The sequence below is a fragment of the Folsomia candida genome, unplaced genomic scaffold (assembly GCF_002217175.1).
Source record: "Folsomia candida strain VU population unplaced genomic scaffold, ASM221717v1 Fcan01_Sc002, whole genome shotgun sequence".
NCBI lineage: Eukaryota > Metazoa > Arthropoda > Collembola > Entomobryomorpha > Isotomidae > Folsomia > Folsomia candida.
The window spans coordinates 2,091,738-2,116,319 of NW_019091194.1; the positions used below are offsets into that span (position 1 = coordinate 2,091,738).

Genomic DNA, 24,582 nt, shown 5'->3' on the forward strand with positions numbered 1-24,582 from the left:
CTTCATAACGATTACAACAATAATGAGCCATTGTTGCTTTACTTGTTTCTAAAGAAAATGGTACATACATTGTTGCGACGAATAGTGCCATTTCTACCAGTACAAATTAACCTCCAATGTCATGGGAGGTAACGCCCCTTCAAATACTTCTTTTCATTTCCAACCTCGTTGTTGTTATTTTTGTAGCTTAATTACCATGAAACACTTGTAATTTCATTTCATACTGCTTAAAAAACTAAACTGTTCAATTACTTCATCTCAATTTTCATGCGTTCTGATCAGAGCTGGGATAATCCTGATTAAGGATTATGGATTTTAATCCCGGATTATGGATTATTAATCCATAATCCCTAATCCGGCAATGTGAGTTTTTTGTAGATTAATCCCAATCCATAATCCCGATTTTTCTGGAATTAGAATTAATCCGGGAATAATCCCATTTGATTTAATTAATCCATAATCGTGATTACGGATTACTAATCCTGATTAATCCCAATCATGATTACTAATCATGATTATTAATCCAGATTAATCCAAATCATGATTACTAATCATGATTACGTATTCATGATTAATTCTCAATCTGGATTACTCAGTTCAATTCCCATAGTTCCATTCATCCCACAGTGTAGCTTGAAGTCTCAAGTTCTCACAATGTTGTTCTGTCAGCTACCATTTGAAGATTCAACATGTTCTCGCTGCCCTGTGCTACATACATATCATTTTTATGTGAAACCACGTAGTTGAAATTTTTTGCGCTAGATATAGTGAAAAATCATTAATAACCAAATTAATCCGGATTATTAATCCATCATCCATAATCCCGAAATTTTCAGAATTTATGGATTAATCCGGATTAATCCTGACATGAATTAATCTCACGAAAATAATTTAATCACAATCCACATTGTTTTGTGGTTAATCCATAATCCTTAATCCACCCTCAAAAACCAATAATCACCCAGCTCTGGTTCTGATTGAAAAATGAATTTACATTTTTGATTTTTGATTTTTTTTTTCAGAATTATGTATCATTTACGTAATTGTGTATGCATTTATGTATCTCGTTGTTATGTTAGATTGAAGATGAGAAGTTGGTGCAGTTTTTGGTGACACTTGTTCTTCGTGTTCTTCATCAGTAATCCAATCACACACATATTTGATTATTATAATCATGCGACAATCTGCTTAATGAAGGAGATGATTTGTTCATTACGTGTTTACTCGTTGTGCTCTTGGATGATAGGATTCATGTTACACGGCTGATTTATGACAGGAAGAAGAAAAAATTGTAAAAGATTTTAGAAAAAGTAAAATAAAATTGATAAATATATGGTAAATTTTAGCGTTGATTGTAAGTTTTTTGAAGAATTGGTATTATTTTTAGCAATAAAAGATTGAACAAACTTTGAGATTCAAAATTAAAACAAATTTTTCTCAACCTTTTTTTTAATTTTTAAAATACTTAACCTTGTACTTGATTGAAAACAAAAAAATGCGTAATATACATGGCTCATCATTGTTTACATATTAATTCAAGTGCAATCAGCAATGCATATGCAGTCATTTAACAACTTTTACTAGTTTACAGTTACACAAAAATCCATTCTTAATCCTTCTAAAGTTCATTCATAACATGATATTTTTTATGCAATGTGTTCTCCTCAGTACGATCCACACTTCAAACGCTAAATGTTGTTCAAAGGATAATCTTGAACAATAAAAAACAATAGTATGCACCGCCAAAACTACTTAAACATTAATTCACACACCTTTTATTCTCCTTTTCAAGTTGCTGCATTGGATTACATTTTTATTTTTTTTTGCTTGTGAGCGTCATCATTTCATTCATATCTGTTTACACGAAAGGTTTTCCTTCAAGCTCAGCTTTAGCCTCAAGTATTGTAAGTAAAACTATTTTTTGTGTGTGACACAGGATGAATTTTGTAATGCAATAATTCCTCCACAGTTATCTGTCAAGTGACAAATAGCCGACTAATAAGGTAACGAATGCAATAATTCTGCACCACTTGGTGCCCTTCTTCTTCTTTTAGCGTGGAGTGAATGATATGATCCACTTGATGGACAGTGGCCGCGGAAGCGTGGGGACTGAGGGGCAATGTCCCCACGATTATTTATTAAGGGGTGAAGCTAAGCGAAATACCTTTATGGGAATTCTTGTCCGTCTGTCCGTCTGTATCCACGATAATTTTTGAACGAGTTCGAATTTCGACATGTGGTTTTCGCCAAGGTATTTCTAATTTTTGAAGTACGAATGAATTCGAAGATGGGCGTTGTAGGTCATAAGGTCACGGCGCCACGGATGTCGAATTTTTTGTTTTGACCTTTTAGTTTAAGCGGGGATTTCAAAAATCGACACAGTTTTTACGTGCCATGACCGCGTGATCATGTCGCATGTTAATGTCCCCAGATGTCCCCACGGCTTCCGCGGCCAGTGGAGATGGATACATATATTTTTGACCAACATATAACCAAACCAAACCACCAATTGACCACCATTGACCTGCCACAGCTCACTCACTCAGCAGGGGTTAAGCAGTTTACATTCGTGTAATTTAATTTGATTCAATCTTAAATGATTGCTTTTCATTTTTGAGGCAATTCTATTCTGTGTGTGTCCAAATTACACACAAAGCATGCAGCAGAGGTGAATGTGACACTTGAAATAAATAAAATGAGGCTTGCTTCGCTGTGATTTGATTACTAATTAATGAGCCAGTTGGTCAGTTAGGGATGCATTTCTGTTAAAGAAGAGCAGGTTGAGGGAGATTTTGAGATAAGCATTTTTTTAAGTGTTCTTGTTCTCGGCTCGTGCTAAGAATTTTATAGAATTGTTGTTGACTTGACCGTCAGTCACTTTTTGGCTTCTGCTATTAATACGAGATTTTTTGTGTAAGTAACTATAAGAAAATGTGTGATGGTCAAATGTCATGCTGGCATATTTTATGATGAATATGAAAAGTTTGTATTTACACAGGCTTGTCACTTCCTCTTGTAAAGTCAGAAAAGAAGTGCTATTTTTGGTATTTATGAGTAATTGTCGCAAAATTTGGAAGGATCTGTGCAAAAAAAAGGTGTGTGCAGTCCAGAGCAATTAATAACCTAGGTATCGACTAATTTTCATATTTTTGGATTGGTTTGACGTCACTGCAAGGTTTTTGCAGTTAGAGAGTTGATTTAGGATTAATTAGATCGCAACACGGGTTGTACCTTTATTAGAATTTTTGAAGTCTACAGTTCAGACTTGATGTAGCCCGAGTCAGGCAAAATTGTGGGTATCACCAAATCCGATTTTTTTGCATGCAATTTTGTCGTAAATGCATATCAATAAATTTTATAAAATGATTTTTCCTATTTAAATTCATATTCTTCCATTAGTACCGATTTATCTAGCAGCCTGTGTAACAAACTTCAGCCTGATACCACAATTTAAAAAAATCCGTATGGGTCACCGGTCGTTTAACAGAAAGCAGAACTCAGCGAAATCGAATTTTTCATGATTAAATTATAATACCAAACATAATTTGATTGATTTAAAGTAGTCGTTTTGATCAATATAAATTGGTGTTTGCCTGTGCATCAAATTATTAAGGTAGTTTCGTACACAAACATTATTTACTTATTTCATATTTAGTTATGTAATTTGCCGAATTTAGACCAACATTATGCGATTAAAGTGTACTCAACGTACTCAAATTCACATTTGAGCAAACATTTGTATCTACATACAATGACTATGAATTTTTCCATTAAATCCTCAGGTTCGGTTTCTGTCCAAAGTTTCCGCATCCTTGACATTGACACTGGATTACGAAATCTCGGCATCATGGACCTGACGATCATACCTGCTTGCCATCTGTCCATATTTGCCAACCACAAACCACGCCTCACTATTTAAGTAATTGACGCAGACACCTCTAATTGTTAAGGTACGTATAAAATGAAAAGGCCATCTTCTAAAAATGTATCGAAACGTATCAATCCGACATAATAATGATGAAAGCCGTAGTAATCCTCGTCGTGGTGGCGTTGGCCGCGCAGCAGGTAAGGAAAACATTCTGAATTTAGAAATTTTGACCATTATTCGACACAAAATATATTTAGTAATTGGATTGGACGGAGTTTTAGTGGAAAAACGAAGAGAAAGTTTTCCTTATTTGACAATATTTCGTATGCTACTCATTATCAAGACGTAGAAGAAGATGAGAAATTTATAATAAAACTATTATAAATTAAAATGAAGCTATTATATTATTTTTATATAAGTCAAATATTTAAATAGTAAATATTTAACTTTTTATCAATTTCAGTCGCAAGCCATCAGACCCCAAACGAAGCAGACATTAGCCGTGGTCCCAGCTTCATGCATTCTCTTCAAACTTTTTTGCCCTGATGGATTTCTTTCTACTACGACAACAACGACCACCACGACGACAACCGCGGCGCCTGGTACCGTGACCACCACCGGACCACAACTAGCAGTTGTTCCTGCAGGTAAAACAAAACTTGAAAAATATTCGAATAAAAAATTACCTACATCTTCCCAATTAGAAAATTTAAATATCAATAAATAATCCTGCAGGTTGCTTGATTTTCGGGCTTGGATGTCCAACCGGGTACACTGGACCACGGGGGCGACGAAGTTTGGAATAATAACGACAGACAAAGAGCATGCAAATATGGGTCCATAAAGCCTAAAAAAATGCGGTTATCAATTAGTCGAAATTCAGTATTTTACAAAAAAAATCTGCACGAGATCATCATCAATATTATTGAGCCAACTTTCTCTCCAACCCGGAACTGCTTTCTCTGTCATCGCATCGTGTAGTGTAGTTATTTCGAAAAACTATCAGTATTTTACAAAAATTCGGGAAATTTCCAAAATAAAAATCTATGCACAAGATCATAATCAATATTATCGAGCCAGATGTTGTTTCCAGCTTTCTCTCCAACCCGGAACTGGTTTCTCTGCCGTCACATAACATCGTGTAGTGTAGCTTAGTCGAGAAACTATTAATATTTTACAAATTTTTTTGGAAATTTCCAAAATAAAAATCTATGCACAAGATCATCATCAATATTATTGAGCCAGATGTTGTCGCCAACTTTCTCCCCAACCCGGAACTGCTTTCTCTGTCATCGCATAATATCTCGTGTAGTGTAGTGTAGTCTCCTCTTTGATGATGAAAACTTCATCTCATCGTCCACTCCAAAACCACCCACACTGCCTGTCACACATGCCTTCTTCACTCCTCCAATTCCATGCAGAGTACGAATCGATACGAATAATCCCGTGGGAGAGACTCCACTAAAAACTTTCTCCATTACGTCCTCAGAATGAATTTATGAGCTTATTTCACTTTCACTCTGACTGACTTTCTCCTGCGTACTTTTATACTTGCCGAGCGAGCAGAGTGCTTCGTGGAGGGTGACGAAATTATGCTGATCTGCACAACAATACGTACATCTGGACCAGAAAAGAATAGAATTTGAAATAAAGATATTTTCGGAAACAAAAATTTTTGCCAATTTCATTCCATACAAATTTCATACATGTTCAAAAGTAACAATGAGTATTCAAGCGATCAAACCTGTGGACCAATTCACCTCTGCGACAACGCTGGTTATTAAGCAGAACTATATTACGTGTAAGTTTAAGAGAGCTTGAATTTTGAATAATTTATGAATTTGTACTCATTTTTTTGAAAATATTTGATCCCTCAGCGGACTATTGTTGCTGTTGTTGGTCCGTGAATGGAAAATATTACGAAATCCGGACTACCGAAGAGGACAAAGATCCGCCATTGTTCAGAGCTGATGAGGATCCCGGAAAGCCATCCATTTCCATAACGGATCCTGACGGCCTCATGTTTGTCCAACTTTTTGGAAGTGGTCACTGTCAGTGTGGCGCAATTCCTGTGTGGCATCGGGTAAAAATGAAAAAAATAAGTTAGTAATTAATTTTCAAAATTCAAAATTTTACAGAAAATTGACGTCCACTGCACCCCGGGACAGCTCGTTGGCAGTATTCACTACTCCACACCTTCCACTATGCTTATGAAAAATGGGGACGGAGAACCAATTTTTCGCCTCATTCGACAATCGCCCCCCATTTACACGAACCCTTTGAAACGAGCTTGGGTTGATTTTGGGGAGGATCCCAAGTTTCAAGTTTTTTCCGTCAATCCAGACTTTCCCGACGCTCTGACCACAATTTCACGAAAGGGAAGAAATTATACTACGTACGGTTCACAAGGGTTCAATATTGTCATGAATTTAGATGAGAGTTTAGACGTGGAGGCGAAAGCGATGATGTTGGGGGCGGCTTTTCCTATTGTACGTAAAACCAAATAAAATATTAATTTAGTTAATTATGTATTTAATAAATCCAACATTTAGGGACTGGAATACTACGAGGGCAGTGTTTTTGACCAGGATCAGTACGGAATGCCGTGAGTGAACTAAAATAGAGTTCAGTAATATTTATAGCTAATGATTTTTGGTACATTTTTCAGAATGTCCCCACGGAACAGTCTTCACCGGACCAGTCTTCATCGGACCAGTGAAACTACTTTTTCATAAAAAACTGTAACTTTCTCTGCTCGAATGTATACGTAGGAAAATAGTACAAGATTTAACTATTCTTCTGAGAGAAAGTTTATGTAACTTGCATGGCCAAATAATTCTAATGTTACAACAATAAATATTTGACTATTTCATAATTTATTAGTTTAATTGGCACATAAATTCTGTACGCGTCTGAGAAGACGACATACTGTAAATATGAGATAGGTACAAAGATCAAGAATTTAGGACAGGTTTAGAAAAAGAGGTGCAGAAAGTGCTAGAGTGAAAGTAGCAAGGATGAAAGAAGGAGAGTAAAAGAGACGGAAAATGATAAGAAGAGGAAAAATGGTGGCGATAAGCGTTCGTGGTGGCAACATAAATCTGTAAAATACAATAAGTTAGCATGGATTGACTTAGAAGCTTGGTTGGCCATAGGTGCTTGAGGGGACGGAGACTGGAGCACCAGCTCCTGCGGAGGAAGCACCATTTCCGGAATAACCGGCAGCCTGCTCGGACCCGTATCGGATGAAGTTGACCTCTGGCTTTGGTTGGGGTCGGCCTTGGGGTCGGGTAATCTTGACGTCGGCGGAGTTCTCGCCTTTCTTGAGGAGGACGTAGACCAAGTTCTTGTGCTCGTCTTGTTCTGGGAGGATGACTTCGGTTTGGTGGGAGGAGGAGGAGGATGGGGTCTTGACGAAGATGATGTTGACGTGCTTGTCTCCTCCGGGAACTCGGATGGTTCTGAATTTTAGGAAGAAGAACTGTTCAGAATATTTCTGAAAATTTTGCAACATTTCTTAGAAATATGTACTCACCGTGCTTGACGATCTTCTGGCTCATCGGGGGCGGAGTAGACGTAGACATTCTTGAAGGTTTGTGGAGTGTGTTCTGGAGCTCCGTATCCGGTATCACCACCCGATGGGGCCTGTGGCCTGCCGCTGGAATATCCACCGAATGGAGCCTCAGCCACGGCAGCGGCGATCAGGCAGAGAAAGACCTATTTACACCACGATAAAACTCGTATTATTACAAAAATTTTCGTAATTTTGAAAACCAACATTTTTATTTAACTCTCAAAATTTTGAACTTTTATTTATTCACGTACCAAAGCAGCCTTCATTTTTCTCGTGTGTTTTTTGAAGAAGAAGATGTATAGATGACAAGAGATGACAAAGTCAAGTGATATCGAGGAGGATGAGTCGCATCGTTTATAAAGGTCTCAAGCAGAGGTCAGAATCAGAAGAATACCACGCAAGAAGCAGCAGCCATGTCCAAATTACTGGGATCATGTACTTAATAGTGGTGATAATATTGCCAGCGTGGGTACCAACGCTTCCTTCCTTTTCTTGATTCATTCATTGAATCAATTCTATCAAAGTGAAGCATTTAAAGTGAGTGAATTCCGTATACTTGGTACCATTAGTCACTGCTTTTGGTGGTTCCATTAGTGATGCTGATCAGATCAACCTTCGAGTGACTTTTGACATTGACAAAGAGTTGGCAAAGAATTTCTTTCCACATTTCGTTCATCTTGTTGGACTCATCTTCACGCATTGTGCATGAGCATTGTTGTAGGAAGAATGAGAACTACATGTGTATATATGTACAAACAAACAAGGCGTCGTAAATCATGAGTAATAATGAATGTAAAGTGGTAGTCCAGACGGACGATATCGTACAAAATTTAAAGTAGGTTTTCAGATTAAGACGAAACGTGCAATTATTTATGCACTTTGGTGTAATTTAGTGACATAAAATGCACTATTAAGCAGGATAAAAATGTTTGATTCTCTTGATCAAACTCAAGATCTTGACTCAACTCGTAATGAGGCTGACGAATGAAAATATGAGAAAAAAATAATGCAGTAAGTCTAATATATATTTTGTTAAAAAAAAGTATTATGCAAATTCTGACAATCGTCTCATCACGTTTCAAACATCCTTGTTCAATCAGTTGTGTAATAATTTGTGTGTGGATTCGTGTAGAATTATAATTTTGAGCTATTTATTGATTTTTTTTTAAAAAAGGATGTATGATAAAATTTTTAAGTATTTTTCTGAATAAAAATTTACAAATTTTGGTCTAATTTTTATAAAATTTAGGTCAATTTTTAGATATCACCCAATTATAATTTTTCCCTATTATTAACTTTACAAAAAAAGATGCATGGTAAAATTTTGAAGTATTTTTCTATCTAAAAATTTCCAAATTTTGGTCTAATTTTTGCACATTTCACATTTTTGCATAGTCATTTGTGACCAAAAATTTCAAAATTTTGATTCAATCTTTGCATAAAATTTATCGAATTTTTAGGTGTCACCCATCACCTCTAATTTGACTAGTATGGATCACGTATTTTTTCCCCATGGCCATAAAAACGAGTGCAAATCTATAAATTACTTCCTAACCTAAGAAGAATTATTACCCAATTTGTTGACGTTTGTAAAGGTTACCATTTGAGACAAAGAGATCAGATCTACTTTTTTTACTCGGCTGGATTGGATCTTGGATCGCATGTTAATTTTAATTAAACAAGAATAAAAAGATTAATTTAGTGTAATGTCATTCCTGAAACAGAAGACAAAACTTGTTTCATTTCATTGTTCTCGATGTAACATATTTGTAGAAATTGTAGCAATTTGTAGCACCCCACGACTGGATGACATTGTGTGCGATGATTCCGTCGTGTTAAATGGGCAGAATGTTAATTAGATGGTCAAGATTAAAGGGCAGATACATAAATGTGGCCGATTTCAGACGTGTCGTTCTATTTCTTCCTATTATCATAACTTGACAATAATAGTGTCATAATGTGTCACGTGTAGTGCCGCACAAAGAAGGCGCAGAATCGTGTAGAGTACAATTTGTGACATGACTGATACATAAATAAATATGTATCAGACGCATGAAATGGTAATTAATTAAGCGTTAATTGTTTTCAATTTTTTAGAGAGATTTTTTAAATGATCACGTTACATTAGTCGTAATTAAAAATTGTATCGTAATTGTGTCTCATTTTAATTTTAATTGTTTCGTTCCAAACAAAATTTAATAAACTTCTCAGGATTTCGTCATAATTTATGAAAATTACGATGAAAATGATATTGAATTTGTATATTTTTCAAGTCTAAATTAATTTTTGTTAAGTTTCTTACACTAAATTCAATAGACTCAGATTGGTTATCAACAAATCCATTTCAAGTCAAAGGTACTAAAATTACTGTTCAGTAGGCAAAATTTGTTATCAAATTTACTATGAAAATAATTTTGAATTTGTACACTTTTCAAGTCTAATATTAAATTATGCAGAGTTTCTTATATAAATTTCAACCTTATTAGATGAGTTCCATTTCCAATCAAAGGTACTAAAATTACTGTTCGGTAGACAAAATTTATTATAAAATTTGCAACAAAATCCCATCAATAGCAATGTGCCAATAAAATGATTAAATATTTATTCACCTATTCATCTTTTTTTATGGTATCAAGTTAACAAAGCTACAAATATAGGCTTGTTATACGTATTTTTTGTCCAAATTCACCTTATATTATCATTTATGATCCTTATTTTATGACATGATTTGGCTGAAAAAGTATCCTCTTAATTAATAGGCGGCGTGGTTGGTGGTATCGTAGTCATAAAGTGTGGTGGTCGTAATAAGAAAGTGACCCATGGAGAAGGAGATGGTCGTCGCATTGCACACTTTATGGAAAAGTGGAAGTAATCAAGGTCTCCTTAAAAACTAAACTATCGACACCACTTGCATACTAATCACATTTCCATAATGTTGTTCGTGAACAGTGGCCGCGGACAGAGCGACAATTTCCCCACGGTTTTTCGATGTCCCCATCATCTGCCCATGTTATATAAACCCCTCCCTTTCCCTATCCTACAATGTTAATGTCCCCAGATGTCCCCACGGCTTCCGCGGCCACTGTTTGTGAAGCATCTTCGTTCCTACATATCTCACCAAAAAAAGCAATTAGTGAACAAATTTCTGATAAAATTGACAGGCATGCGATCACCAGAATTGTTACGTGATGCTGATCAGACGTGTGCATATCATGCTTATGTCGTTTTGTGGCGACATGTTTGTTTTATTAAGCAGACGTTTATCCATGAATGACTAGTTTGTCTGGCAAAGATAAAATGAGTAATTACCACATTTGCTGAATAACTAGTGACATTTCCTGTCCCCAAACTGGACTTGAGGAGGCGGAAGGATTAATTGCTTTCCGGAAGGAAGAGTGGATTTCGTTGTAAAAGTAATTTAAGAAATTACATATAGTGAGTCCCAGATTGCGCAAATTTAAGTGAAATTACTCAGATTATGTCTGATTTATGTAAATTTGTTACATTAAATCAAATGCGCTTGCAATAAATTTGTTAAAGGAAACGTGACTCCAGTTATTGGGCGACTGGACATTTTACATTATTTTATTATTGGTATCAACCAATGTCATTTGCATTCTCCACTTTTATTGTTTTATGATGGTAATGAAATGTGGAAGGAGTGGCGAGTGACATATCTCGACTCTCTGAAATATACATAGTTGAATGATGCAAAAAGAAACAACTTCCTGTCGCGTCGATGTCTCGTCTGACGAATAAGGTATCGCGAACTACTAAAAAAGTAAATAGTATTGATAAATATACTAAAATACTAAAAGTATTTTAGTAGTGATAAATTAGGTCAGGTAATTTTATTGATGTAAAATATTAAGACAGGCTGAAAATAGTTAAATAAAATTAACAAACTTAATTATAATTTGTGAAGAAAATCTGGTTCAAATAGTACGTTATGTTTTTTTTGCACGGAATAACATGCCGAATTCGTACCCTCATCGTCACCTGAGTTATGTGTCATCCTTTCTGAACAGTAAAAATTTCTGCAAAACGGCGTAGCAGAAATCTAAATAAGTATGTACCAAATTCTTTAGGCGACAGAAATTGACTTTATTCATATGTAACGGAAGCAAGAGGACAGACTTTTATTAAATTAGGAACTGCAACATAAATGCACATTTCATAAATTTTTTAGATTTGATAAACATGTAAAAATTTGCGTAAAACAGTTTGCAAATTACATCATCAAAAATAAATACTGGTGGAGCTTATTTGGCATGGAATAAATAAATAGTGACGAGAACGAGGAGGAGGACTGTTGCATTTTTAGAGAGGAAGTCCGTATCCGCTGGACGGAACATCGGCAGGGGTGCGGATTGGGTTTGGAACGCGGATGCTTCCCAGAGGGGCTCCTTGTTGCTGGTAGCCCCCTTGACCTCCTTGACCCCCATGACCTCCAGATGAGGATTGTTGTTGCTGGTAGCCCCCTTGACCTCCAGATTGTTGTTGTTGCTGCTGTTGAGGTTGTTGTGGTTGAGGTTGTTGCTGCTGTTGTTGATAACCACCCCCATTCTGCTTATCCTGAGCTCCATAACGGATGAAATAAACTTGTGGCTTGGGTTGTGGAGCTGCGGCAGGTTTACGAATCTTGACATCGGCCGTGTTTTCACCTTTTTTCAAGAGAACGTAGACCAAGTTCTTGTGCTCGTCCTGTTCTGGGAGGATGACTTCGGTTTGGTGGGAGGAAGAGGTGGATGGAGTCTTGACGAAGATGATGTTGACGTGTTTGTCTCCTCCGGGAACTCGGATGGTTCGGGCTTGGTGGTCTGGAGCCTCATCAGGGGCGGAGTGGACGTACCTGGAAAGTAGTTTTGAGAGGAAAGGTTGTAAGAAATGTTAATATGGTGTATGTCATGTTTTATTTGTTACTTACACATGTCGGTACACTTTTGAGGTGTAAGATTCAGCCTGTTGTTCCTGTTGTTGAGCTGGTGCCTGAGAGAAGGATGGGGCTTGTTGGGAGAAAGTGGGGGCGGATTGGTGGGAGAAAGTGGGGGCAGATTGCTGGGAGAAAGCTGGAGCTGATTGCTGAGAGAAAGTTGGGGCTTGGTGGGAGAAAGTTGGGGCAGAAACCTGTGGCTGAGTGAAAGCTGGAGCTGATTCTTGTTGTTGCTGATAACCACCGCCATTCTGATGGGCCGGAGCAGCCTGAACTGGTGGTGCTAAAGCTGGTTGCGAAGAAGAAGGACCAATCGGTTCTCCAGGCGTGTGATTTGGCACACTTTACAATTTCAAATAAATTAATTACTATATTACCAAACCCCAAAAATCAATTATTCTCCTACCCATAAATCGGTCGTTCCGTCGTTCCTCCTCCTCCAGCGTTAAACCCTCTTTGCGGAGGTGTATAATCGTACTGGGCACACGCCGCAGCCACCAAGGTAGCAATCACCTTAAACCAAACCACAAATTTTAACACAAAACCAAAATTCCTGTATTACACTTCCCCCCACAAAAACCTTACCACAAAAATCTTCATGATTTCTTTATCAAAATTTTAAAAATTGGCGAATTGACGCGTTCCCAAAGTCCTGACCGAAACAAGTGAAGACATTTTGGGAAGTTGGCCCCTTTTTAAACAAACTTTTCTCACCTTGGTACATAAAATTACCGTGTTGTGGTCACTTCACTGTAGTAAATACTTCATTGATATTATTTGGTTCACCACTTATTATTCCGCGTACTTGCTTTTTGTTAAAGTGCAACTTACAACGAAAATAACATGAAAGAGCGAAAAATTAAAAGGATTACATAACAATGCGACACTACACACACACTTTTGGATATGCATTTACTTGCATAAGACGAGGTATGTAGGTGATGATGGGTTGGGATGATGAGACGACTTAAGAAAGGTCGACCGCCCTGACCATCTCATCCTTACGTTACGTCTTCTTCAGCAGCTTATGGCTTTTGTCTTATCGTCACCCACAACTTTTGGTTTATGACTAATGGAAACATGGCACAATTATATTTACTGCATAATAACAATCACGCCGTGATGATGGTCAAGTGCAAATTAACTACACAGATTTTTAAACTGTACAAAATACATATATATAAATCATGACTTGAGTCGTGCTAAAAAAATTTGCATTTTGTAATTTTTTCGAAAATTTTAGTTTTTCAAGTATTTTCAAAACGAAAACTTATCAAATTACGGAAACATATCCACTTTTAAAGCGATGTATGGATTCACCCTCAATCAATAACCTAATGTTCACGAAAACGACACATCTCCTCCTCCCACAACTAATCAATATTCAATTCCCGTCATCACATCATCTTTTTTTTCCTACGTTGCAACCCACCCATCAAGAAAAATGCATTGCACGTCTCGTTTCTTTGATGGATAAGTCACTTGGCAGGAGGTGTACGTGTATTTACATAAGAAATGCATCACGCCGCATGAAAATGAACGATAAGCCAAAGTCAAGCCAGTCATGAGAGGCTGAGGTTAAACAAAGTTGGACATAAAACATGGATGGAATGCTTAATTAATTACGGTGTGCAGGGTTATTAAGTGTGAAATAAGACGTTAAAAAAATACTTATGATTGAAACAAGAAATCAATTCGCTTCGATAAATATTTAAGTAATAGATATGTAAATTGGAAAAAATTTCAAAGCAAATTGTAAAAATTCTGGGACAGATTTACATAATTGAAAGATTTCTCAAAGAAATTATCATTAAAATGGGCAATTAAGTGGATAAATAGCCACGTATTTAGGATAATCAGACATTCGTGCAGTTCACGCTGGCCTGGTCTTGGTGGATATCAAAAACCTACAAAAACTGGATACACGGTATGAAGTAAAGGTCAAACATAAAATAATATTTACCATTTTTTCGTCATCCTCTTGTTAAATAAAGTGATTGATTAAAGATTTCATTGAGCTGAATTGTATACCAGCAGAGGTTACGTAGGGACATCATCCTTTCGTCGCAAAAAATGGAGCACATAAAAAATTATTGTTATTATTGTGAGACGAAGACTTCTGTCTGAAGAAGAAGAAATAAGTAAATAAACCGTTGCAAACGAAATGTAGCAAAGGAGTGAAGCGACACGGTCACGCGGTCATGGCACGTGAAAAATATGCCGATTTCTAAAATCCTTGCCCAAAATACGTCTAAAACGATAAGTACAAAAAGTTCGGCACCTTTGACCGTTGGCGTCATCACCGTGGCGCCATGACCTTATGACCTACAAGGCCCATCTTCGAACTCATCCTTACTTCAAAAATTATAAACAACGAAACGGCGAAAACGAAAACCACATGTCGAAATTCGAATCAGTGCTAAAGTTTTCGTGGATACGGACAGATAGACAAACCGACGGACGGACGGACAAGACATTTCCATAAAGGGATTTCGCTTCGCTTCACCCCTTTAATAAGCAGTGTGAGACATTATCATTATTATTCAGATCAGATCATCAAAGATTTCTTACCCCAAGTCACAAGTGGTACCCATCACTCACTCACAAAGGAATCAAATGAAACGAAGGTAGCATATTTCACGGATTACTTTAATTAATAAAGTGTCAAATAAATTCCAATTTGTGCATCAATTGAAAATGGTACAAGAAGAGATGAGAGGGCAGAGGTCAAATGTGTCAAAGTGTCATGTCAAAATAAACGCTGTATTCAATTACATACATGTTTCACAAAAAATCGCAGGCGGGGTGTCCAGATAGTGGCATTTTGAGTGTTTTCTTTTTTTGCGACATAAAATTGTCATTCATTTTTTCAAATTACTTTTAATGGTTATCCTCCAAAATAAATATTTGCAAGCGCATTTTTTTTGCAGAAATGCGCAAATTATTCGTACATATTCAGCAATCGAAGAAATTCAGAATTGCAGATTCATTAGTAATTATATTTGCAAATTGCATCAAATGTGAGGATTGAGTAGGTTGATTTCTGCGACACGTGGGATGATGATGAGATGCGCTGTGTACATCTCAATCAATCAGCAAACATACGTAGCAGGACGGTCAAGAAGATTGTAATTATTCAATATTATTATATTACTTATTAGGTGTGGTTAGGGTACTTAACGAATCAAGGATTCGTCTTATTTATGTATCTCGTAGGGTCGTCATCTTAATGGATATTGGCCAGTTAAATCTTGGCATTTTTGACATTTTGTCACAAAAAGTAAGTAGTAATGGAGGTGGAGTTAGTTGATTTCCCAAATCAAGACAGCATGTCAACTTCATTACATATTTCAGATAAGTGTATCTCAAATTGGGATTCTCAATGCTCACGGCAAAATTTAGGTATTTGCACTTTACGTCTTTTTTATCGCGAAAACTTATTTACAACTTATTTCGCAACAATTTACATATTTCTTTGCAACTATTTTGCAATACAACTTAAACTAATAAATCCAGGATCGGGTTCTCTTTACGACATTTATTCCTCTGTCGGTTCTCACGTTTTCGGCCATAATTCTTTCTTTTAAAGGTGTGTTAAGTAAAATCTCATCTTTTTCACTCATTCATAATCTCACCTTAAAGTTGTGAATGAATGGGACAGCAATTGTATTGTATTATTTTTTGCATAATTTTTCTAGCAAATATTCATGATTCCTCCTCCGTGATATGGAGTTGGAGGTAGGTAATTACCCCAAATTATAGTCTTATTAGTGAAGAAGAAGTGCATATTAATTTTTATGATGAGCTGTAGTGCACAGACCTTCATCTTAGATATCCGTTATAAAGCTAAATATGTTAATTGTGCCAGTAAATTGACTTATTTTCATAGATTAACTTATTATTTTGATGCGCAGAAGAATTCACGACGTGCTAACAATCTCATTAACTGGACATCTTGAAATCTTAATTTTAAAATCAATTACGATTAAATTAAATAATTGAATTTTAACGATGGACGAGACCACCACGTTGGCAGATTGACTTGATTGATTTGAACCTAAAGGTCAAGAATATGGAAATTGTGGGCGATAATTATAAAGCCTGGTTGTAAAAGGTGTTGGAAATTTGGATCATTTTTTTATGAATTGGTCACGATTTTCCAACATTTGTACGTAAACATCTACGTCTCAGACTTCTGTCTGACATTGGATTATTTGATGTCATTTTGCAAACAATAAAATGAAATCATGAAGGAATTTGATCATTAAAGTCGCTTCTCCGCAGTAAATTAGGATTTTGTGAGGTGCATAAATACGCATAAGCAAACAAAGTGAACCGCACGATGTCATGGTCTTGGCATAGGATTAGTTTTATTGTGTTGAATTTTAGGATTATGTTCTTGTCCTGAAAAGCTTAAGGTGTTTGGTGAAGGAACGTAAATAAGCGTAAATTTGGGAATAAAATGTCTCCTAAATTTCATGAACTGAAATTCTACTGCAAATTGGAAAATGCAACATTTACATATGCAACTATTTACATATGCAACTATTTACATATTTAGTACAAAATCTTAATTGTTGGTCTTAATTTACCCTCTGAATCTTAGTTATTTGTTTTTTATCCATATTTGTTTAATAACTTTGCGACCATAAAGTTTTAAAAAGTCTGGTTAAAATGTCCTCTAATTTTCTAATACTTTCCCAAAAATATAACTTCAACAGTAATTCACATACTAAATATGTAATTAGTAATTCCTACCAAGAACAAATTTGGCCAGTTAATTAGAAATTGTGTAAAATTGAGTACACGAAATTCGTATTACGAATACGAATTATCTTCCATGTTAATGGATGTATGTACCTAAGAACTTCGGATCTTAAAACTTGTTGAGTCTAGAAAGCTGAGATAAACCCAAAACCGTTATTGACCAGACATAATTATTTATCTCTTATGCATACTAAACTAATAGACACTGACGAACTACAGACGCATGGAAATGAATCTAAATTTTAATGTTTTGATAACAAAAATCATGCTCATGTACATGGCCAGTATACAGAATAATTCATATTAAATAAAATTTGTCATCTTGAACCCAGTTTATACATTCAATCAGAAATAAAACAGTGTACCCCTTCCAACATTGAAACTACATTTTGTCATTGAGGATGTCACCTATTTAATTTATTAATCAATTATTTTTTAATGCCGTCATCTTGTCATTGTCACTACTACCACTCGTAAATAATTATAAATGGATATAAGCAGTCCACATCCCCACTCGTGACAAAAAGCGACCGAAAAGCCGGATTGTTTTCAACATTATTACCTTGAAAACATGAATGGACTCTTTTGTTCTTAATTTGTTGCTAAATATTGTTCATTCAGTGCATCATCACAACTTATTTAGGCAGCTATTGAACTCAAGTTTGCTGCGTTCATAGCGTATATTTTTTATCCCAAAAATGTGGACATTATACCGAAAATTATCATATCTTCACGTTATCTTACTCCTTCACATATTTGTTGTCCTCTATTTTACAGCCTTGTTGTGGAGGTGGAACAATACTGGGAGGACCAGCTTAGAAATACCTGTAGAATCGAGTCGTCGTCAGGTGGGGAGCATTAAGAAACGTTAAATTAACTGAAATATTTGCAATTTTGCACAAATTTTGCACAAATTTGCAATCTATTGCAGCATGGCGCCATCAAGAGAAAAATCGTTCTATTTACGACACGCTGGTGGCAAAGTCACTTTCCATATTTGGACGAAGCGAACCGTTTCTGCCCTCGGTGTGCATTTACAGAAAATCAGTCCTTGTGGAGGGATTCTGACGCAATTGTGTTCCACGGAAGGATGCTGCCCGACGTGTATTGACATAAATTAAAAAAAATTAAATTTATATGAAAAAGTGACTTAACTGCTCATGAAATTCGTCTATGCAGGATTCCACCACGCCAAAAACCCAACGAGCTCTGGGTCTTCATGCTTTTTGAAGCCTTAACGAATTACGACTTAAAAAGCATCACAGACAAAATTGTAAAATTTGACGGCGTCTTTAATTGGACCATGACGTACCGGAGGGACTCTGACATTTTCATGCCGTATGGGAAATTCGTGAATGTGACGAAACATCAGAGACCAGGGTACAATGAGAGTTGGGCTTTTATTATGGGTGCCAATGGGAGGCAAACGTATGAAAATGCGGTGTATCAAGTAACTCCATCAATCATTAGGAATAATTCAAAGTAAGGAATCTTTCAAATTTTGTAAAAAAAAATTGGATAAAAATTTTACTTGGAAAAATTATCTATTTTAGAAACCAAAGCCTCGTAGCGTGGGTCGTGTCTCACTGTAAGTCGAAGAATAATAGGCAAAATATCGTAGCCGAACTTCAGAAATATGTTCCCATCGACATTTACGGAAATTGTGGGGACAACCCGAAAAAATGTGATGTTCCAAAGGCTCACGCGTTGGCTGGTGTTGATTGCAAGATACAAATGCAAAACCAGTACAAGTTTTATCTCTCTTTTGAAAGTGATAATTGTCAGGATTACGTGACGGAAAAGTTTTTTGACATTGTGAGCGCAACAAATATGATTCCGATTGTTTTTGGTGGGGTGGATTACAAGGGAATGTTTCCGGAAAAGTCGTTCATTAATGTGAGGGATTTTAAGGGGGTGAAAGAACTGGGGGAATATCTCAAGGTACATAATTCTAGTAGATGGGGAGCACTAATAAAAAATGTCAAAGCTCTTCAAATGCAGATATTAATGTGAAGACGAAAAATCTCATGAGGAATGATATGGCTTCCTGAAAAATGTAATTGTCTACAAGAATCCGAAACCCTAGTACTTCAAACAAAATGAAAATTGAAAAATGAGAATATAAAATTCTGAGCAAGTCGCAACAATGCTTGGCCACTGTTTTGAGGTCGTTTTTATGTTATGTAATGAAACGTTATTACATCAGCATTAGGCGAAATGAATTTACATTTTTTGTCGGATTTTGTCCTTTGGAAAATTCCTTCTTGAATAATGACAAAGACCGTTCAAACTGGTGGGAGTCCCACGGTGGGACATTTGGAACGTTAAGCATCACATGTTATCCGAATCAGATACTTCGACGGAAATTTTCCTTTGATTTGAATTTTGACTCGTTTCGGACATTTTTCATGCTAGCAGAGGAGTAAACCTTTATTCCAGGATCTTCAGTGCAGTACAGTTTGAAACGTGGTCATCAATTTTGTGAATTTTGGTCGAGCACGGCTTCAAAAATTTTTGGACAGTCGGTTTCAGCTATATATTTTTGTCAGTTATTTTATGACCGTTTCTGCTTAGGACGTTTTCAAACCCATCAAAGTACTTGCCTTTATTTTACTATATATTTGTACATGATGTCCATACTCCCACCATAGTTTGAACAGTTTCATCCAATGCGTTGGGGTTGTCGCAGAGGACTCTTTTCATAGTTTTCTGCGACCCCACGTCGGACAGGTTGACAAATTGATTTGTTAAAGTCCACATTTCCTTACTCATCAGATCTGTCCTGTATCCGATAAATTGATTTTGGGTGGATTCCTTCAATAAGAAAAAAGTTACGAGTACATATTTTTCTCATAATATTATTCAGAGAGAAAACACATTTTCGTAACAGTTGCAGAGTGATTTTGCGACTTGTTCAGAATTTCTTGACCTCATTTTTGAACCATTTGAAGTACAGTCCTCTGGTTTTCGGATCCTTGTACACAATTACATTTGCCACCTATCGTGGTGAGATTTTCGTTTTTGAATATCTGCATTTGAATAGCTTGGGTATCCTTTATTGCTCATCCTTCATGTTTAGAAATCAGGTGAAACTTGTCAATATTTAAGAAATCTGTTTCATTTTCAGTACTTGGACACCCATCCTGACCAGTGGTTGGAATATTTTGAATGGAGAAAACATTTCTGGGTGCAGAACAATCGATTCGTGGCTGGTTACTGTGCATTATGTGATAAGTTGTGGGAGTTGGAGAAGCTTAAGCAGGAAAATCGAGAAAGTAAGACTTATCATCACATTTGGGATTGGTGGTTGTACAGACGAGATTCTAACAAAAGTTCGTCTCTGGCGTGTGAATAAAGTAACAGATTTTTGCTTAACATTTCACCGGTTGAATAAAAATTTTGATACTTTGCGTGTGTTAAAAGTATATTTGTTTCTCTAATAAATTGTGTATTTTTTCATGTAGCACGTAAAACTTGATTTTAATTTAGTGCAGACGTGCATATATTTTGCTCATCTTTTCGCCGTCTTACTTCTGGTTCTTTTAGAAAACTGTATTTTTCACATAGATCATGTATATTAAACTAGGAAATTTTAACCTTCTCTTAAATTTAAACCACCGGCATTAGCGGATTAATTAATCATTCATAAGTATTTCATGGTAGGGTAAAACTTAAACTAGTATCCCGAACAGGAAACGCAAAGAAAACATGAACAAATTTATGAGGAAGCGGTTTCCAGCCAGGAACAATACAAATGAGATCTAATTTTCTATATGCATATTTTGACCTTTCTAATAACCTAATTCTTAAAATACAAGAAAAAAGAGATGATCAGATGGCATTTATTTTGGAAAGGGTTACTTTATTGGGTTGTATTTCATCAAATTTTGAGTGACAATACATAAAATTTTGACTATGCTTAGGAAAATTGCACATTTAACAAAATGAAATACTTTCTTTCTCTATCCACACCTTTCGAAATTATTCCTCATATTTGGATCATCATACAGAGATTTCACAAGAATTTTGTAATAATTTTTTAATAAGTCCGTCATAAATGTTCCGTGTTGAGGTAGACTTGAAAGTCGAAACGCTCGTTACGCCGGAATCTGGTCAGGGTCTTGCGTAGCCGAAGGTTGAGCTTCCGGTTGGCTGTCAAGAAAAAATAAGATCAGTCAACGTGTCATTGATGAGTTGTCATGTTCATCTTACTTTCCAGGATTGGGCATGATTATTGATTGTTGCGGCTCCACTCTCAAACTCTGATACGGACAGGAAGTTTTGTCGGTGAACGAAACGTAGAACGAAGCCAAGTACAAAGTGGCGTGGATGCAGGAGATGAACTGAATTGATAAAATTAGGATAACCTTTGACCATTTTTTTAAAAATAGCTTGTCATTTTGTCACTCACGTAAGTAATGAAAATCAGATAAATCTGTAACTTTTCGAAGCGGCAGGGAGCAAATTTCCCGCCTGTAGGTGTAGGCGTTTCTGCTTTCATGCATGTATTGTAATCGGCGGCATGCTCATTCCACCCGAGTCCGAAGGAGGAGACAGCGATGACGATGCAGCCGCAGACAAGATAGTAGATAGTCAACTGAAAGGTCAATATTAGGTTAAAGGTTGTGCATATATACATAATTGTATGAAAGAATGATGCAACTCGGGCCTTTGTAACTCAGTAAACTCTGAAAGTTCTAATATTTCCACAGCTTAGAAAGATTTCAAAAGAAAATCAGACCACAAATAAAAATGTGAATTTACTCGAATCATATGGAAGTCTTATTAGTTTGTGAAATAATTTTACAAAATTTACAGTTACAAACACTCTCGTGAATTGTGCTAATACACGACGAGCATACTCACCAGTATTTTTGGTAGACGGATGATCCAACTCAAGACGAAGACGACAAGGGCCCCGATCCCGAGCAATCCAATGACCTATGGCGGAATTTTGAAACTCATTTTCAGCCAAAATCGGGATTTTTCAAAATGCTCTAAATTTTTGAATTTTAACCCGATTTCAAAAGGTTAAATAACATGAATGCTCAAAATTACTTACAGCACCCCAAAGTGCGCCGGAAAAATAAGTCGTAGGCTCCACTGGTTTCAAATTTGAATATTGCCTTTCGGATGGCCCTGAACTAAGCTCAGGTTTCCTGGTATCGTGGAAATCCCAGAGCGCGCTGTTGAGGTGTAGTCCGATAATGGTAAGAACGCAGAGGAAGAATTGAGTCAAATTGAGAAAGATTCGTAGACCACCCCCACCGTTTTGGAGGAGCGGCATTTTGACAAAAGTTCAGAAACTGTAGGAAATATTTCCGAGAGGAGAAATTTATGAATACAAAAATCAAAGTACTTTTCCAAGGGCTGAAACATACTGTCTGATTTTTTGAGAAAATTTGCATATGTCGTTGTCGTGTCAACGATTCATTTGGTATTTTTACTTGATGCTTGGTAGTCTAGACGTAGTGGAAGGAAATATTTATTGTGATCGATCTTGTCTGTCGATCCTCGATAACTTCTTTGGTTTGGTTTTCACAAATTTTCAGATACCGACGTCCAATTTTGTAAAACTCAAGAAGTTAGTGGCCAAATATATCGAAATTGAAAATTGAAAAGCATTACTTCTCTCGCTCTGTAGGATGAAAGGGGGGGGGGTAGCCGTACTAAATAACAGTATGAGTAAATAGGAAATGGTTCCAAAACTCTATTTTAAAGGGTTCAGAAAAGTAGTCGTTTTTCTTAAAACTGTCCAGAAAATTATGCTGAAGACGATGTCGTGTTGCGGAATGTTTATTTTTATTTTCAGCATATTTCTTTCAGGTCAACGTTTCATACATGAATAACTACACTGCAGACTTGATAAGGGCATTGCACCAAATGTAGACAATTTTAGCTTGGATAAACAATATTGTGTCCGATAAGCGAAACTTATGTATCTGCATAATCGTTCAGAGTCAGAAGAAGACTAATTGACATGTGCATCAATATGGAAATCAGGTAGCCTGGTTTAAATCCATGTACATAAATTACATGCTGTAATCAACCAAGAAAGCTTAATGTTAATTAATGTACTTATGTAAATCCTACTCTTCAATTAAGCAGTATTAGACTCAATGTTGTTTAATAATAATACAAGTTTTTTTCTTCATTTTTACAAAAATATAAAAAACATCAATTTGTAATAAGATAATAAGATACACGATAAAAAACTGAGCAAAGTCAAAAGGTCAAGAAGATAATGTAATATTCGTATACAGCGACTCGTTCACTATTCACTCTGGTTGATTATTCTTCTTCATCTTGAAAACACCAAAGTTTAGAAGGACGACCCATATTGGGAAGAGGGGGGTTGTGCTGGAGATGGCGAACCGTATCCTGACTGAGGAGGCTGTGGGGCTCCGTATCCTCCCTGCTCCTGATTCTTGTAACGGATGAAGTACACTTCCGGTTTGCCTGAGGAAAAAGAGAAAGGGGAATAATTTTTAGGTAAATGACACAAATTTCTACTAAATCATCGACTCACTTGGCTTGGTTGGTGGGGCAGGGTTAATCTTGACTTCCGGTACTGGAGGAGGCTTCTTGAGGAGGACGTAGACCAACGTCTTTTGTTCAGGGAATGGTGGGAGATCGATTTCTTGCTGTTCTTGCGGTGGTGGCGTGGGGGCCTTGATGAATAAGATTTTGTAGTGCTTTTCTGGTGGTGGGGGTGGTTTATAGGGTCGGGATGGGCGTGGTTCTGGCGGCTCGTCGGGTGCCACGTGGACAAACACGTGTTTATGAATCTGGCCCCCGGAGGGTGCCCCATACCCGGAAGAGGGGGCTGATTGTTGGGGTGGCAAACCGTAGGACGCCATTCCTCCGAATTGTGCACTTATCTCGCCGATAAGCATGCATAACGATGCTAACACCTGTGGCAAAATGTGTACTTTCGTTTTTCAAAGTTCAAAAAAAAAAGATTCTTATTTTTACTTACCACGAACGATTTCATCCCGAAATGATGAACCTCCTCTCCTGAGGAAAGTATAAAATGCAGATATCACAGTTTTTCAACACAACCGAATGATGCACTGACAGGTTTATCTTGAACACTTTTTAATCCACTTATTTATTTATTGCACATAACCAACCCCCAAAAAGTGATACGCTTTTGCTACTGTCGATTCGAAAGTTGAGCCAAGACTGGACTAGACCAAGTGAATCTTTCCTTTTAAACCTTTGGTCTGGTGCCTTTGAAATCGAAATTAAGCGTTGTGTGTTGTGTTCCCCTCCTCGTGTCATAGTTTCATCATCACCATTTTATCCTCTGCTCTATAATGTACGTACATACATACATAAGCCTACCAATAAGCAAGCATTATCGCCCCAGTAAGTAAGTTGGTGAGCAAAAGCCAACGTATTTAATACCTACCGTCGCATAAGTTCAGAAAAACCTTT

At 36.6% G+C, this 24,582-nt stretch overlaps 6 protein-coding genes across 6 annotated transcripts; 2 read left to right on the forward strand and 4 right to left on the reverse strand.

Moving 5' to 3' along the window:
* The first annotated feature begins 3,937 nt into the window (after nt 1-3,937).
* Nucleotides 3,938-6,977, forward strand: LOC110845363. The gene is made up of 7 exons (XM_022091763.2): nt 3,938-4,065; nt 4,332-4,515; nt 4,604-5,669; nt 5,746-5,951; nt 6,007-6,357; nt 6,421-6,473; nt 6,537-6,977. Exons 3-7 carry the CDS (start codon nt 5,591-5,593, stop codon nt 6,601-6,603), a joined length of 756 nt encoding a protein of 251 aa, XP_021947455.1. The 5' UTR covers nt 3,938-4,065; nt 4,332-4,515; nt 4,604-5,590; the 3' UTR covers nt 6,604-6,977.
* On the reverse strand, nt 6,726-7,838 carry LOC110844725. Its single transcript, XM_022090999.2, has 3 exons — nt 7,694-7,838; nt 7,404-7,585; nt 6,726-7,329 (listed from the first exon to the last, which is right to left on the reverse strand). Exons 1-3 carry the CDS (start codon nt 7,706-7,708, stop codon nt 7,002-7,004), a joined length of 525 nt encoding a protein of 174 aa, XP_021946691.1. The 5' UTR covers nt 7,709-7,838; the 3' UTR covers nt 6,726-7,001.
* Nucleotides 7,839-11,525: 3,687 nt separating this feature from the next.
* On the reverse strand, nt 11,526-13,091 carry LOC118432860 (glutenin, low molecular weight subunit-like). Its single transcript, XM_035848433.1, has 4 exons — nt 12,961-13,091; nt 12,782-12,888; nt 12,370-12,717; nt 11,526-12,294 (listed from the first exon to the last, which is right to left on the reverse strand). The coding sequence occupies exons 1-4, from the start codon at nt 12,973-12,975 to the stop codon at nt 11,763-11,765; spliced, it is 1,002 nt and encodes a 333-aa protein (XP_035704326.1). The 5' UTR covers nt 12,976-13,091; the 3' UTR covers nt 11,526-11,762.
* A 4,377-nt stretch (nt 13,092-17,468) lies between these two features.
* On the forward strand, nt 17,469-20,620 carry LOC110844315 (alpha-(1,3)-fucosyltransferase C). Its single transcript, XM_022090489.2, has 5 exons — nt 17,469-17,990; nt 18,074-18,246; nt 18,322-18,624; nt 18,696-19,083; nt 20,270-20,620. The coding sequence occupies exons 1-5, from the start codon at nt 17,841-17,843 to the stop codon at nt 20,495-20,497; spliced, it is 1,242 nt and encodes a 413-aa protein (XP_021946181.1). The 5' UTR covers nt 17,469-17,840; the 3' UTR covers nt 20,498-20,620.
* A 369-nt stretch (nt 20,621-20,989) lies between these two features.
* Nucleotides 20,990-22,736, reverse strand: LOC110845130. The gene is made up of 5 exons (XM_022091493.2): nt 22,205-22,736; nt 22,009-22,083; nt 21,554-21,739; nt 21,355-21,485; nt 20,990-21,294 (listed from the first exon to the last, which is right to left on the reverse strand). Exons 1-5 carry the CDS (start codon nt 22,427-22,429, stop codon nt 21,240-21,242), a joined length of 672 nt encoding a protein of 223 aa, XP_021947185.1. The 5' UTR covers nt 22,430-22,736; the 3' UTR covers nt 20,990-21,239.
* A 186-nt stretch (nt 22,737-22,922) lies between these two features.
* On the reverse strand, nt 22,923-24,339 carry LOC110844910 (extensin). Its single transcript, XM_022091236.2, has 3 exons — nt 24,122-24,339; nt 23,672-24,056; nt 22,923-23,601 (listed from the first exon to the last, which is right to left on the reverse strand). The coding sequence occupies exons 1-3, from the start codon at nt 24,134-24,136 to the stop codon at nt 23,465-23,467; spliced, it is 537 nt and encodes a 178-aa protein (XP_021946928.1). The 5' UTR covers nt 24,137-24,339; the 3' UTR covers nt 22,923-23,464.
* Between the last annotated feature and the right edge of the window lie 243 nt (nt 24,340-24,582).